Source organism: Polistes dominula, unplaced genomic scaffold, assembly GCF_049000335.1.
Source record: "Polistes dominula isolate Pdom_NZ unplaced genomic scaffold, Pdom_raw_medaka contig_22, whole genome shotgun sequence".
Taxonomy (NCBI): Eukaryota; Metazoa; Arthropoda; class Insecta; order Hymenoptera; family Vespidae; genus Polistes; species Polistes dominula.
In genome coordinates this window covers 599,196-613,575 of record NW_028300966.1, presented here as the reverse complement: position 1 = coordinate 613,575, position 14,380 = coordinate 599,196, and the positions used below count along the sequence as shown (strand labels likewise).

The 14,380-nt window shown below is 30.4% G+C and overlaps 2 protein-coding genes and 1 long non-coding RNA gene across 6 annotated transcripts in view; 2 read left to right on the top strand and 1 right to left on the bottom strand.

Moving 5' to 3' along the window:
- The window catches only part of CAP (Cbl-associated protein), a 74,604-nt gene extending 70,499 nt beyond the window's left edge, over window positions 1–4,105 (top strand). Inside the window, 7 exon segments of the mRNA XM_089172998.1 lie at window positions 1,945–2,149; window positions 2,337–2,595; window positions 2,693–2,804; window positions 2,924–3,046; window positions 3,162–3,316; window positions 3,395–3,474; window positions 3,743–4,105. Of these exon segments, the coding sequence (XP_089029124.1) occupies window positions 1,945–2,149; window positions 2,337–2,595; window positions 2,693–2,804; window positions 2,924–3,046; window positions 3,162–3,316; window positions 3,395–3,474; window positions 3,743–3,911 (1,103 nt within the window). The 3' untranslated portion in view covers window positions 3,912–4,105.
- Window positions 4,106–5,998: 1,893 nt separating this feature from the next.
- LOC107070670 (A disintegrin and metalloproteinase with thrombospondin motifs 14) lies at window positions 5,999–13,518 on the bottom strand. 2 transcript variants are annotated; one of them, XM_015329097.2, is made up of 14 exons: window positions 12,576–13,518; window positions 11,672–11,956; window positions 11,330–11,442; window positions 10,914–11,006; window positions 10,608–10,843; window positions 10,366–10,518; window positions 10,154–10,270; window positions 9,935–10,067; window positions 9,689–9,858; window positions 9,315–9,618; window positions 9,102–9,234; window positions 8,597–8,862; window positions 8,257–8,522; window positions 5,999–8,188 (listed from the first exon to the last, which is right to left on the bottom strand). In XM_015329097.2, exons 1-14 carry the CDS (start codon window positions 13,063–13,065, stop codon window positions 7,963–7,965), a joined length of 2,985 nt encoding a protein of 994 aa, XP_015184583.1. In that variant the 5' UTR covers window positions 13,066–13,518; the 3' UTR covers window positions 5,999–7,962. The 2 variants fall into 2 exon arrangements, with proteins under 2 accessions (XP_015184583.1, XP_089029115.1); XM_089172989.1 differs by lacking the exon at window positions 5,999–8,188 and having other exon boundaries at window positions 8,401–8,522; window positions 8,683–8,862; window positions 12,576–13,516.
- On the top strand, window positions 12,032–13,639 carry LOC149032428 (uncharacterized). 3 transcript variants are annotated; one of them, XR_016176711.1, is made up of 3 exons: window positions 12,032–12,334; window positions 12,586–12,805; window positions 13,510–13,639. It is a non-coding gene; the product is annotated as an uncharacterized LOC149032428 (long non-coding RNA). The 3 variants fall into 3 exon arrangements; XR_016176713.1 differs by having other exon boundaries at window positions 12,032–12,414; XR_016176712.1 differs by lacking the exon at window positions 12,032–12,334 and adding an exon at window positions 12,393–12,495.
- The last annotated feature ends 741 nt before the right edge of the window (window positions 13,640–14,380 follow it).

Sequence of the window (14,380 nt, the reverse complement as noted above, 5' to 3'; positions counted from 1 at the left end):
GGAAACTGTTTTACGAACGATCTATCCCGATCTTCTTCACGGGTCACCGATCAGAAAGCTTCAGCTCCTAACTGCGAAACCACAACGAAGAGTTCACCTCCTTTAACAGATTCAGTCAGACCAATCGGTGGACCTCACTCAGGAACCGGAAACACGCTTCCCTCGGTCTACGGCCCGATTCCGTACAGTCAGTAAAACACACACGCACATACACTTGCACGAACAATGAGTAGAACTATCTATTTATCTATTTAACTATCTTGTATCTGATGTATCAATGCGTGTCAGTTTAATCCCGTTATAAACTCTACCTTTTTCTTTTTTTCTTCCTCCCTACGATAATTTATCAAACAAAAGTTTCTTTCAGAGAATACATTTGTTTTTTTTTTTGGGTTTAAATAAAAAAAAAACTTATTTCGCGTATGAAAGTTTTTGATTCATGTTAAAACCATCGGTTTGAAATCTTTTATGCATGGGAAAACGTAAAGATGGGAGAACCCCTCCCCCAGCCAAGTACTTTCCAAGATCGTTCGGAAACTTTTGTAAAACTTATATTAGATAATACCTTATATATATGTGTGTGTATATGATTACTTAGGAACGTTCACACAAGTTTTCTTTCCATGTCGAAGAGAAAGAGTGAGTGTTGTTAACCCTCTAACAAATATATTATGTATATAATCGAATGCGCTTGCGCGAACAAAATTCCCCGGCAAAATTGGCCATCAGTGACGTTAGTTTTATCAGTCGCATCATCTCCGCGCATCTAAACGAACGTACTATAGTTTCATAATACTCGTAACAACTCATCATTTCGGACATATTTGTTTTTTCTTGTTTCTTTCGTGTCATCGAACTTGTCGTTCGCGTTGGTTTCATATCGATAAAAAAATAACGATTAAAAAAATCTTATTTAATTAATTGATATTTAGGTATTAACGCCATCTCAGCAAAATTCCACTAATGCGCTAATTTACACCTTCAATTGTTGCGACAAATCATAGAATAAAAAACTTGATTTAAAATCAAAACACTTTGAAAATTGAAAATTCATTTTATTTAGAAAAAGTAGTCAATCGGATTTCGATGGAAAATGAACCGATATAGAATTTAACATAGATTCAAAACAGTGTCTATTTTCTTTAACTTGATGCTGTCGCCATAACCCTGACGTAACCCTGACAAAACCCTGACGCAACCTGACGATACCCTGACAGTTGCTGTGTGCAAACAACAAGATTGCTCTTTATTGGCGCATTAGCGGAATTTTTGCTGCATTGGTGTTAATACGTAAATACCAATGAATTGTTTATAGATCATCGTTTAATTATTTGAATCTTCGATGAAAATATTTTTACGACCACTCGTCGTTGAATCGAATTTAAAAAGTAATTCGATCAATTATTTTCTAATTAAAATTTAGGTTATTATTTTTCTTTTTTTTTGTTTTTTTTTTCTTTATGATAGATGATATTACAATACGAATGTTTGAATTCATAGAAATAAATTATTGATTGGTATTATAAAGATACTTTTGAAAATGATTATCTTGTCATCGTCTAATATATAATACTTAGAATGTGTTGACAGACGTTTAAATATTCATTTGAGGTATTTGCCTTATTGAGTTTCACGCCTTTCTCACGACATAACGAAGCCATATGTTTCCGAGTTAACTGCTTTAACGAGTTACGACCTTTAAGTAGGTCATTCTGTTCTTATCTTGTTTTTTTTTTTTTTTCAATTCAATTTTGTACATTTTTTCTTCAAAATTCTTTCAATTAGTCTCTCGTTCGTGTAAAATCAAAGTACCATTTGCAATCATACATATACTACAAAGTCATTTACTTTAGTAACCAAAGAAATAAACTGAGAGTATAAAATTTGTTAAAAAAGAAAACTGTAAAACCTTTAGATTTTCATTGACAAATCTTATGACAATAGAATCACCAAGACGTTATGTGGAGGGTGAGGTGACGATTCATTATCGTTCACCAGTACGTACAGAAGCCAAAGAGCAATTGAGCGAGGAGGAACTCGCTAGACGTAGCGCGGAAAACATGCGACGTGTTTATCAAGAGGAAAGACGTAGAAAATATCTTCAGGAATTACACGATATCGATTCTAGAAGACACACTGACAATTTCATGTAAGTTTACAAAAAGTTCATTCAACTTATTTTATAATTAACCTTTGGATCCAAGGGTGTATTAAAAAGGTGGGACACTTTTAATCCCACCATGCCCTAAAGAGTTAACAGCATACACATGTTATATATATACTTGAATTATATATACGAAACCATATATAAATCAATCGTAATTACGTTATTGTAGACCGTCACAAAAATCACCGATTCCATTGAATCGTTACGACGATTTTGTGGACGATCTTAGTCACAGAAGCAGATCGCAAGAACAAACACCTGAGCCACGATTATTAGCAAGGGCACTTTACAATTTTGTTGGACAATCATCTCGCGAATTATCGTTTCGTCGTAACGATATAATCTTTGTCAGACGTCAGGTGGATAAAAATTGGTACGAGGGTGAACACAATGCTATGGTCGGTCTATTTCCCTTCAATTACGTCGAGGTATTGTAATTTCGTGACAATGTATAATTATGTAACACTGATCGATAAAAAGATTGAAAAAAAAACAAAACGAAACGTTTGTTAATCCTAACAACAGATTTTACCTTACGATGGTATGAGAACAACACCGAAGAAACCGTACGAAGGACAGGCTCGTGCAAAGTTCAATTTCGTGGCTCAAACCAATCTGGAATTATCATTGGCCAAGGGTAAACTCATAAAATCGATTATATTTCTCTCTCTACTGTACAAGAGAAAATCTATTATCCGATATTGTTGTTTATCCTTTTAAAATAACCACAACATTTTAATTATTTTTTTCATTTAGGAGAACTTGTTGTATTGACAAGAAGAGTTGACGAAAATTGGTACGAAGGTCGTATTGGTAATAGAAAAGGAATATTTCCTATTTCATACGTCGAAGTAATCACCGAACCTGGAGTAAGATCAGGTACAAATATTGATTAATTAATTCAATGAAGTGGTATTACGAGTGTCAAAGTGTAATTGTATGTAATTGATGATTACAAAACTGAACATTATCTTCTAATACAATTTTGTTTTAGAAACTCCAGTACAAAGCAAACCAATCGCCTCTCCAGCAGCTCATAGTCTTTTAGCCAATGGCTCAGCTGGTGGGAAGATGAGTATGGGTCCTCATCATTACGTCCCGTCAATACCAGTTAACATGAACACAACTCAGCCTCACTATAATTCACTGGTAAGTTCAAAGTTCGAACGAATATTTAATCATTTTTAATCATCTCATATAATTCAATGAACATATTTTTAATTAAAGCCACGAATGGGGGGAAGCAAGCTGCAGGTATCCCATATCAACGATCAATTACACATAGACACACACTCCGAACCAATACCGTAAGTCTTCTTCTTTTTTTTTCTTTAATCAAATTTAACCCTTTGCTAAACAAAGTAGCACAATTTTCACGTGTATCGCGTATTCTTTTGATTTGTTAGATTGGTCTTTTCAAAAAAAAAAAAAAAAAAAAGAAAAAAAAGAAAAAAAACCAATTCGTATGTAACAATGTTGCATTAGAATTTGTTGAAGTTCGTAAAGGGTTAAATGTAAAATTGAAAAGATGAGATAAAATAGATCAATTTACATTTGATACATTTAATTTATCAGATATCGAGCACTGTATAATTATAGACCACAAAACGAGGACGAATTGGAATTGAAAGAAGGTGACACGGTGTTCGTAATGGAAAAATGTGACGATGGGTGGTACGTTGGTTCCAGCCAAAGAACTGGCTATTTTGGCACCTTCCCAGGCAACTACGTCGAAAGATTATGAATTTGAATTACGAGAGAGAAAACATTGACAGTTTCTAATAACCAAAGAATACCTGGCTATTGTGTTGTATTAAAACAATGATTCTTGTTTCTTTCTTTTTTTTTCTCTTTTTTTCTTATTCGTTCCTCTACCCGTTGATTTTCAAATTTTTTCTGGGCTCGCAATGAGTGTGACAACAACAACAACAACAACAACAACAAAATGGAAAGATAAATTAGAAACGAAACAACAAGTCTTCCTAATTCCCATTCGTTTTAACGTTGTACATAAAATAGTGTTCTTCCTATTGAAAATTGTTAGTAAAAAAATTTTAACGCGAGTCGATGGTATGGGAGGAGTGGAGAGGGGGAGGAAGGGAGGGAGCGAGGGGGGGGGCAATAAATTTTTCAAGAGTTTAGATATTTATATTATATATATATCAAAGCCGTAACAATCACGCATACCTATAGGATTTGTAATGTCCGAATTTTACCAAAAATCTAATATCTTAGGGCCTATTTAAAAAAAAAAAAAGAAAAAAAAGGAAAAAAGAACAAAAAAAAAAATAAGGGCATAATGTGTAAGTAGTGTATAATATATAATTAATAACAATTGAATAATTTATTATATATTAAATGAGATACATTAATGTTATATTTAAATATATAATTTTTTTTGTTTTTTTTTTGTTTAACGAGTAAAACAAGAAAAATACGAATGAAAGAATGTCACTTTCGTTTTTAATTTTCTATGATAGACAAAAGTTGTTGGTTTTTTTTTTATTTATAAACTGACAAAAGATAGAATATAGAAACTTACGAAAGTGTAAATTTATCTTTTGAATTATTTGTATTTTTTTTTTTTTTTTTGTTTTGTTGAAACGAACTATCCGAAAAACGAAGAGAGTTTCCGTCGAGCCTATTAATTACGTAGTATAACGAAAATACACGCAAGTATCAATAAAATAAAAATAATAAATAAAAACTTGCGTAAATATCGAATATTTCGAATATAATATATATATATTTAATATATATATAATTATTAAAAAAAAACATTCAAACGAAATTTGAAATATAAACGAACGAAACACCGAGTTCATTTTCCACGATGACGATATGTGGGAAGAAAACAAAAATTCATAATTAACGAACGATGATTATTAAAGTTGATGTGTTTAAAGAAAGAAAAAATGAAAAAAAAAAAAAATGTAAAAAATATTGGATTGTTCGTAAAGTAATTTCGTTTTTTTTTTTGTCCCCTGACACAATTTTCTGCATGAATTGATGCAAAATGGCAAAATACCAAAACGATAAATCGATGAGAGATTAAATTGATCAAATTCAATTGTTTATACCCATTAGAAAGGCCCAAGTTTAATATCCTCGAAGTAAAAAATTGTCTTCTTCATTTTTACAAAAGAATAAACGAAATTACTTTTCTGATCCAATCCAATGGAAAAAGAAGGAAGACAACAAAAAAAAAAGTAAGAACAAAAGTTACCCAATAATTTCAAGTTTATAGATGATTAATATAAAATGAGAAACGATTCACGTTATTATTGTTAAATTTTGCAAGTAATTTAAAAAAACAAATAACAAGCTTATCATTGAAAGTTTGCCTTTTCCCAAAATTAATATTTTTGTAAACATTATTTATACTTAGGATATATTATGTGTATATAATAATTATATACTATACAAGCCACGTACACAAGTTTACGATACGTTCAAGATATGATATATCAAATATATATATATGTTATATAAGTAAAAAATTGAGTATATACACACACACATACACACACACACACGTTACATTATTATAATAAAATTCATAAATAAGAACGCGCTCAGATATATACAAACACACATATACATATTATACAGACACATTGATACTTTAAAAAAAATAATAACACGATGATTAACCCGTTTGACTGCTAAAAGCGTATATATACGCTCTCACAAATCTATCAATATATACGAAAAGCGTATATATATATATATATATATATATATATATATATATATATATATTGCCCTGTGTATTTTTTTTTTTTTTACTGTAACACCTTTATTGCTGTTTTTTTACCGATTAATTTAAACATGGAATTTATTGTGATATGTAACATGGCAACTAAATATTCGCAATTATTTCAATGTCGTTTAAGTTCATTGCTTTTATATTTTCATATTTTGTCTATTTTTAATTTGATCATTTTTATAATTAGGATGAAAATTATTCAAATATACAGTTAAAGTTATTATACTCTTGTGTGTTACATTCTAAATTTTGTTTGTATTTTTTTTTTTTTGATATTTAAATTACCGATTATTATTAAAGGAATGAACAAAATAAATAAAATAAATTAAAATAGGTTAAAAAGTTACTTAAAAAAAAAAACTTCATATTTTTATTTTATTTGTGAAAAATAGTCGCAGCGACTGCACTGACATGCAAAAATGGCGCTCGTTCATATTAATGGATTTTCGTTCGAGAGCGCATCGTAGTCAAAGGGTTAATTTTAACTAAACATTCACAAGATAATATAAATATTAACGATTATTAATTAATGAATCTTGCATGCAAGCACGATAATAACGAATGTCATTTAATTTTTAAGCACCCCCTTTTTTTTTTTTTTTTGCCATGACATCTACGAATTCTTCTTAACTTGTAAGCTTAGTTATATAAAATGAAAAAGGTGATTACAGTTGGAAATCAGACAATACTTATTATTACGATTATAAATGCATAGAAGAAAAAGATAAACCAAATTAATCGATTTTAACATTTCGATATATTAATAAATAATTAAGAAGGGGAAAATAAAAATACAACTAGAAATAAGTAAATACTTTTCATAAGAAAAAAAAAAAAAAAAAACAGGAAAAAAAAACAATTATCGAAAAGTTTACGAGCTTCTAGTCAGTAGCATATCTTTTACTGGCTTTCTCTGTACGTCTATTATTACATTTTACATTTTACACGTATCTTTAAAATCAGATTAATATTATATAAATATATATATATATATCTAATTAACATATCGAGATTGATGTCAGATAAGTACAAGAATACAATTCGTGTCCGAATGTACGAAACAAAAATTGATCAAGTTAACAAAAAACAAAGATTTTATTTAGTTTAATAAGAAATCAAATATCTTCAGCAAAAAACAAAGAAAATTATTAAGAAAATTAGTATAGTAAATATCGACGAACAATGATTTCATTGTTTTTGTTCATTTCAAATCATAGATGCGTATATCGTGAAATAGAACAAATATGGTTCGATAGAATAAATGTTAAAATGAAAAAAAAAAGAAAAAAATGAAAAATAAAACTAAACAATCCGAAGTACATATTTTTTAATGTAATGTATATTTCTTAATGTAATGCTATATAACATCTTGCTTATATACAAATTTCATTTTATTAAATAATTCATTTGCAATCAACGATGTTATCAGTATAATGTATACTTTAGATACGAATAAAGCCTAGTCCATTATCAATTTTAATTATTTCAGATAAATATACAAAATATCAAAGTTCATACTTAAATTCTATAGTAAAAAAAACAACAACAACAAAAAAAACATAATTATCTTTACAATTGTATTATATATATATATATATATTATGATTGACTTCTTTGATCACAGTTTTCTCTATTGAATCCTATAAATGAACAATTATTTAAATACATCTTTCTTAATATATATATATATATATGTAAATTACGTCACGTCATGTTGTTTATTCGCAATGAACTCCTAAACTACTGAACCGATTTTAATCAAATTTGACACACTATATGCAGTTTCATCCAACTTCAAAGATAGGATAGTTTATATCCTTATTTATAATCGCAATTAACTTAAAGACGTGTGTATCGGACCCCTAATTACCTGATAAATTCTTCATCAATCGATATTATTAAATCATAGGATATTATTTGCATTATAAACAAAAAATATACAAGTCCCCAATTGGAATTGGTATTGACTTTTAAATTGCAATACTTTGTAACAAATGGAATCGAAAATATGACTATTAAGAATTTGTTAACAGGCTACCCTATTACATTCTTGTTCAATTTTTGGTTTTTGATGATCCATACACAAAGATGGTCTCAATATTATTCTGTAAGCTTCCAATTCGTTGCTACTAATTATTTCACTTTCATTATAGGACGAACGAACGCAATGAAGTTGACGTGTTTGAATACCAAAATGTCCACAGGTAGTTGAACATGTTTCCCATGGTCCTGGCAACCATTTATAATCGCAACTATAAATTTACAAACGTTTATTAATACCTGTTTAGTTTATAACAAATATATATATGTGCATCAATACCTTTGTGTGTTACAAATTTCCATTTTTAAAGAAGGTTTCGGAGCAAATGCACATTTTCTTCTAGAAACAATCTTTCCACTTTTATCATCCTTACAAGCAATCATTTTTCTACGTATTCCACCTCCACAGGTGACAGAACAAAAATTCCATCCACCTTCTATCCACAAGTATCGTTTGTCTGTATTTCTTTCATTACGGTTTATCGAATACCGTGAAGATACAGCAATTGATGTACCTGATTTTACAACATCTGATGGTACCACGAACTGTATAAAATAATCAAAATTAATTAAGTAACACTTGTCTCTTTATATATTTTGAATTTAATTATATTTTATACCGATACGATAATGTCATCCAAAGCCATTCCTCTAGTTTTCACTGTATATTTGTTATTACTAACTATCTGAATTCGAAAAGCAGTACCTTCCACTACTAATAATTCGTAATTTTTCTTATGAAAATTGTTGACTTTGTGTCGACGTTTTTTACCATCCATTATAACAAACGTTGCATTGATTTTATGTACGAATGATGTTTTTAACATTGTAACATTCATTTCCATGTTAATACCATTTCGCGGTAATACGGTTAAACGTGTCATTGCTGTAAATAATGACGATGATTTATTATTTTATAAAATATTGTTTTAATCAAATTATAATTGAAACAAGGTGATTGAATAGATTGAATCGCCAAGAGGCTTTGAGTTTGGAAATTTCAACTCCAACTATTCCCAATTTCTTTGCAAATATTAAATCAATTATTAATAATTCTCGAAGATGTAAACTTTGCAATACTACTCCTCTAAGCTTGAAATTCAATTTAGAAGTTAGTATACTAACCTCGACGTAGTTTACGTTGAAATTTATTAAGAACATTATCACAATCAGTATTGTTGCCATTGCAAGTACCACAATTGTCCAATATTTGATCCGAATTGAAAATATTATCACATCCCATACGTCTACATTCACCCTGTACAAAAAAAAAAACGAATTATTTAATGGTCAATTATTTTTCGTATATGATAAATAATAATGGTTTCTCTTCGTTACCTGAATACAAATGTCCGTAGAACCATAAGAACAAGGAGTCCCATTCATTAGATTTTTTTTACTCGAAAATATTTCTCCGGTCTCTTTGCTACGGCAAATCAATCGGCATTTTAATTGAATTTCATCTGGTTCATAAGCCAACCATGTAATGTTCAATTTCGATGATATTTCTTTAAAATCTACAATACTGATCAATCTCGAACATTGTTGAGCACGTAGATCAACGTTTGTCAAGCATTTGGTTGTCTCACAAATTTTACAATCCTCGTTAGGACCCATACAATATTTTCCACCATAAGCTGACCTAAAAATAACATTATTTATTTATTTATTTATATTTTTGTTTGGTTTTAATTGAGATAAATGATTTTTACCGTGGATTGTTGCAAGTACGTGATCTACATTGTACACCAATGCCACATGATCTGCTACACTTTCCCCATGAACTCCAACCACTCCATCCTCCATTTCTTGGATTGGAAAATAATGGTTCTAAATTTGTTCTTTCTCGATCCATTGTTTCGCAGCGACCATTAACACACCACTGTCATTTATTACATCATTTAAAGTAATGGACACAAAAAAAATGTATTATTTTAATATTCTTTAAATTATCTTACTTTATTTTTTCCACAAAGTGTACCTTCCATTGGTGGACCTTTCTTAGTTTTGCATATTTGAGAAATGTTTGAATTGCCACACCATAAACGAGAACATGGTTCACGAATTTCAAAACTTTTACATAGATGATAACTAATCGAACGAACAAACGTCAAGTAGATTAATTATTTTAAATCAATATGAAACTTTCGTATGATTTAATGATCACTTTAACTCACCCTTGACCAAATTCCACTCGACATTGTTCATCCATCGTAAACATTTCTTGTACGTTAATATCCAATCGTGTAATATTACTGTCGATGTTAGGTCGGTTCAACAAACAAGGCCATTGTCTATAATAATGAAATTAGTTTACTAAATGTTATCGCAAAATGAAAGATAATATAATATGCTAGGCAAATGTGTGATAAATAATTTACAACGTTACTTGACTTTCCGATGAAATTCTCTTCTCGAACAGGTGGACCAATAGAAATGATGAAAAGTTGCAGCAACCATAGGAGCCATCACGCTACCAAGTGAAGCTTCATCCACGCAATAATTTCCAGATGTTTTATCCCCATCGTGAGTCAATCCCAAACTGTGTCAAATAATTTGAACAATTGTCTAATGTTTTAAAGATAATTTGTATTTTTTTGTAATATTTCAAATAATATTAATTAAACTAACATGTGTGCTAATTCGTGGGCTATGATGAAAGCACTGGTTAAACCTTCGTCACGATTCAAAGTACAAGATCTTGAAGGATCGCAAACTCCCGATACAGGGGCGTATCCTGATGGACCACCAATATCTAATCGAGTTAACCATATTGCTATATCGTGACTATCCTTAGATAAGGATAAGAGTTTGCGATTCCACTTGTTGACATTCTCCAAAGATTTTCTCGAGTTACCATCTTGAACCTATCGATTGGATAATCATTTTTATTCATTAAAATTGATTTTTAAATGACAACAAAAAAAGTGTTCTTACCAAACTATCTCTCTTATCCGCATAAAGGATTACCCGAGCAACCACGAGAACCATATTCGAGTCGAGTGAAGGATCTCTAAAAACTGCACTGACCTGAAAAATGTCGAGTATCGTAATCGTTGATTTTAATGTTCCCCTTATTCGGTTAAAACAAAATGGAAAAATAAGAGAATTATTTTCGTTGATAATCTTGATTTTATTTATTACGATTAACTATTATTATCTTAATTAATGGTTAATTAACTCCAGGGATATTATATTTCATTGAAACTTATTTTCACTTTTATCGTAAGTTAAAAAAAAAGGTTCAAGTGAAATGAAGTAGTACTTCTCGTATTTAATTTTAATTATAATTGTACATAGAGTGTGTAATTATCGTTATAAATATCATTATTAATAATATTTATTTTACTTACAATATTGAGAAGTGCAAGAATGTATTGTTCAACACGAGAACCATGAAACTCGATAACGGAATAATCCGCAGCTATCGCAACCTCCAACCATCGTGGTGGTAATTGTTTCCGTTCTATGTTGACAGGTTAATAAAACGTAACCGCGATTATTTGTAATGCAATTATAAGACGCAACAACAAACGATATTATTATTAATTATCTCGATATTCAAAATGAATTTGGAATGGATGATAAATGAAATTGAAATGTATGACGATGAATATTAAAAAAAAAAAAAAGTTTAATTAAATTATTGGATGATTGAAACGAACGTGTTTAGGGGGAAAAAAATGTTCATGTACTCGGTACTTTGCTTCTGCTCCAAGATGGATTAGAAAAATAACCAACATCCTCGGGATCATTCTTAGATGGTAATCGTTCAATCATAACATCATCGTCAGTTTTTTTCAAGAATTTTTCATTATCCTCAAGATCATCTAAATGAAAATTTTCCATGTCGAATACATCTCCAGTTAAATTATAATATCCATTAGTATCACGTTTTGATCGTCTTGTTGAACTATTTAATTGATTTTCTTTCTTCTCGTAATAAAAATAAGGTAAAATTTCGATCGATTGACCAAAATCTGTAAAAAAAAAAATCATTTGACAAGAAATTTCTAATTTCATTGTAAAAAAAAAAAAAAAAAAAAGAAACCAACTGTTATAATAATATAATTGGTATATATCTTCTTTATATATAAGTATGTGTGAAACGTAGTATGGGATAAAAGAGAGAGAGAGAGAAAGAGATAGGAACTGGGTCATATCCCGTATTTGCCGTAACATGGCAGGTGTAGAGGATCTATAGCGTTTTACTAAGAATACGAATGCCACTACTACTAGTGGACACGTCTGGCTACGTTCCTAGCATTGAAATGTTAATACCGATGCAGTACCAGCTTTGGGATACTAAATAAACACTCGGTATCTCGCACAGTGGCAGTCAGATCCACCTACAACTTGTATGTTTAACTTACTACACTCTTTACTGCTTAGTATTTTATCAATTATAAATATCAGAAAACAAAAATATGATAATCTTGTAATTAACATTATTTTTATAATTACTTGTACATCTGTCATTAATGCAATGAGATGTTAAATTCTCGTTGTAGAAATAAAAGTACATTTTCATTGTTTTTTTTTTTTTTAACAGTTAGTTTCTTGTAAATTTAATTCTATTATTTAGTAATATCTTCTTACTTTTTGATAGTTGTTTGGATGACCACCATTTGGTATTATTCGATTTATAAAAGATATGTTTACCATCGTTCAAAGGTTCCACAAAGAAGGATTTATCATTGACGATGAAAAATGCATAAATTTCATCGAAACAAATCGTCAAAACAACTGACGATGAATTTTCATAATTTTTTATAATACCATATCTTAGATTGCAATTGAAATTTTGGTGTTCATCTAATAGATCATTGGTAAGTGTTAATCGATCATTGATCGTTGTTACAAGTGTCCAATTTTGAATGATCACGTTCGTGGTATTTGTCGAATAATTTATCAATGGTAATCTTTGATCGTGCAATATTGAAGATGAATAATCATACGTTATTATTCTCGGATATATAATCTCGTATTCGGTTAAAGTTTGGACGAGCTCGTCGATTCGCGATTTAGTGGCCACTGTTGCGAACAACCACGTTGTTATTAGCAAACTCGTGAGTTTCGATTGTGGCATGCTTACAAACCTGGTCGCATTAATTAAATTCACTACGGTTGTTTTATCACACACTAAATTCTATCTCTAACTGTAATCTCACACTCGATAAAACGTACGATGAAAATTCTACAAATATAATTACACCCACGAACAATGAACAATGAGAGAAATAATATGTAATCAAATAACAATTTATGTTATTTCTGTTTGTTTTGTTTTGTTTTTTTTTTTATTTACTGGACCCAAAGGTTCTTCATGTTTTAATCGGTAACACACTCGAACGTTTAATAATTTCAACTACTCTACTTTAACCACTCGACACTCGTTAAACTTTGGTACAAGTTACTGTGGGTTGTTATGAATAAAGCGAATTACATTGAAGAATATATTAACGTAACGCGTTACAACAACTACAATTCTACGAGATGGAAAGAATATATTCTGTATTTTATCGTTGCTCAGTTTTACAGATGGTTAATACACAAATGTGACTATTATGACAAGAATTGACAATTTATGAAGTATGAGAATTATTACGACGATGTTACATGATGACGTATACGATGATATTTAACAAATTTGAAACGCGTAAAATCATTCTTCTTTGAAATTGTCTCAAAGAAAGAAAGAGAGAGAGAGAGAGAGAGAGAGAGAGAGAGGATACAATAAATAAAGATCACTCAGGTCAATTCGGAAAACAAATGTATCATTTTTCAAACGATTACAATGGAAAAATATCACTCGTGAAAATATTATGGGATTGGTTTAATTGAAAAAAAGAAAAAAAAGAAGAAAAAAAGCAGAATCTTTGACTCGCGACATTGAGCGAGAGAGAGAAAAAAAATTCTTTCTAATTAAGGTCTAATGAAAAGTGCAGTTTCGTTTGGTAGGCCGTACGTACGCGTTGCAACTGGCTAGCACATGGACGAGGAAAACGACGAAAGCACGCGCCCATGAGAAACAGTGGAGGAGGAGGAGGAGGAGGACGACGAGGAGGAACAGAAGGAGAAGGAGGAGGAAGAGAAGAGAGAAAATAAAAGAAGAAGAAAAAGAAAGAAAAAAAAAAACCCCAGATAGTGAAGAGACGAACGAGCCGGATATTCTGCGAAGCAGCCGAGAACGCATCGTCGCATCGACGAATGCAAGGCAAACGCAAACGCATCGCTTTGCGGGGCTAGAAAAAGCACGCCAGTCAAGTACTTGGCAACCAGCACAAGTTCTAATAATGGCGGCTTTATGTTCAACCGTATAATACTCTCTCTCTCTCTTTCTCTCTTGCTCTTTCTCTCTTTCTCTTGTAATGCTGACAAAGTGTCACTTTTCAAATTTATCG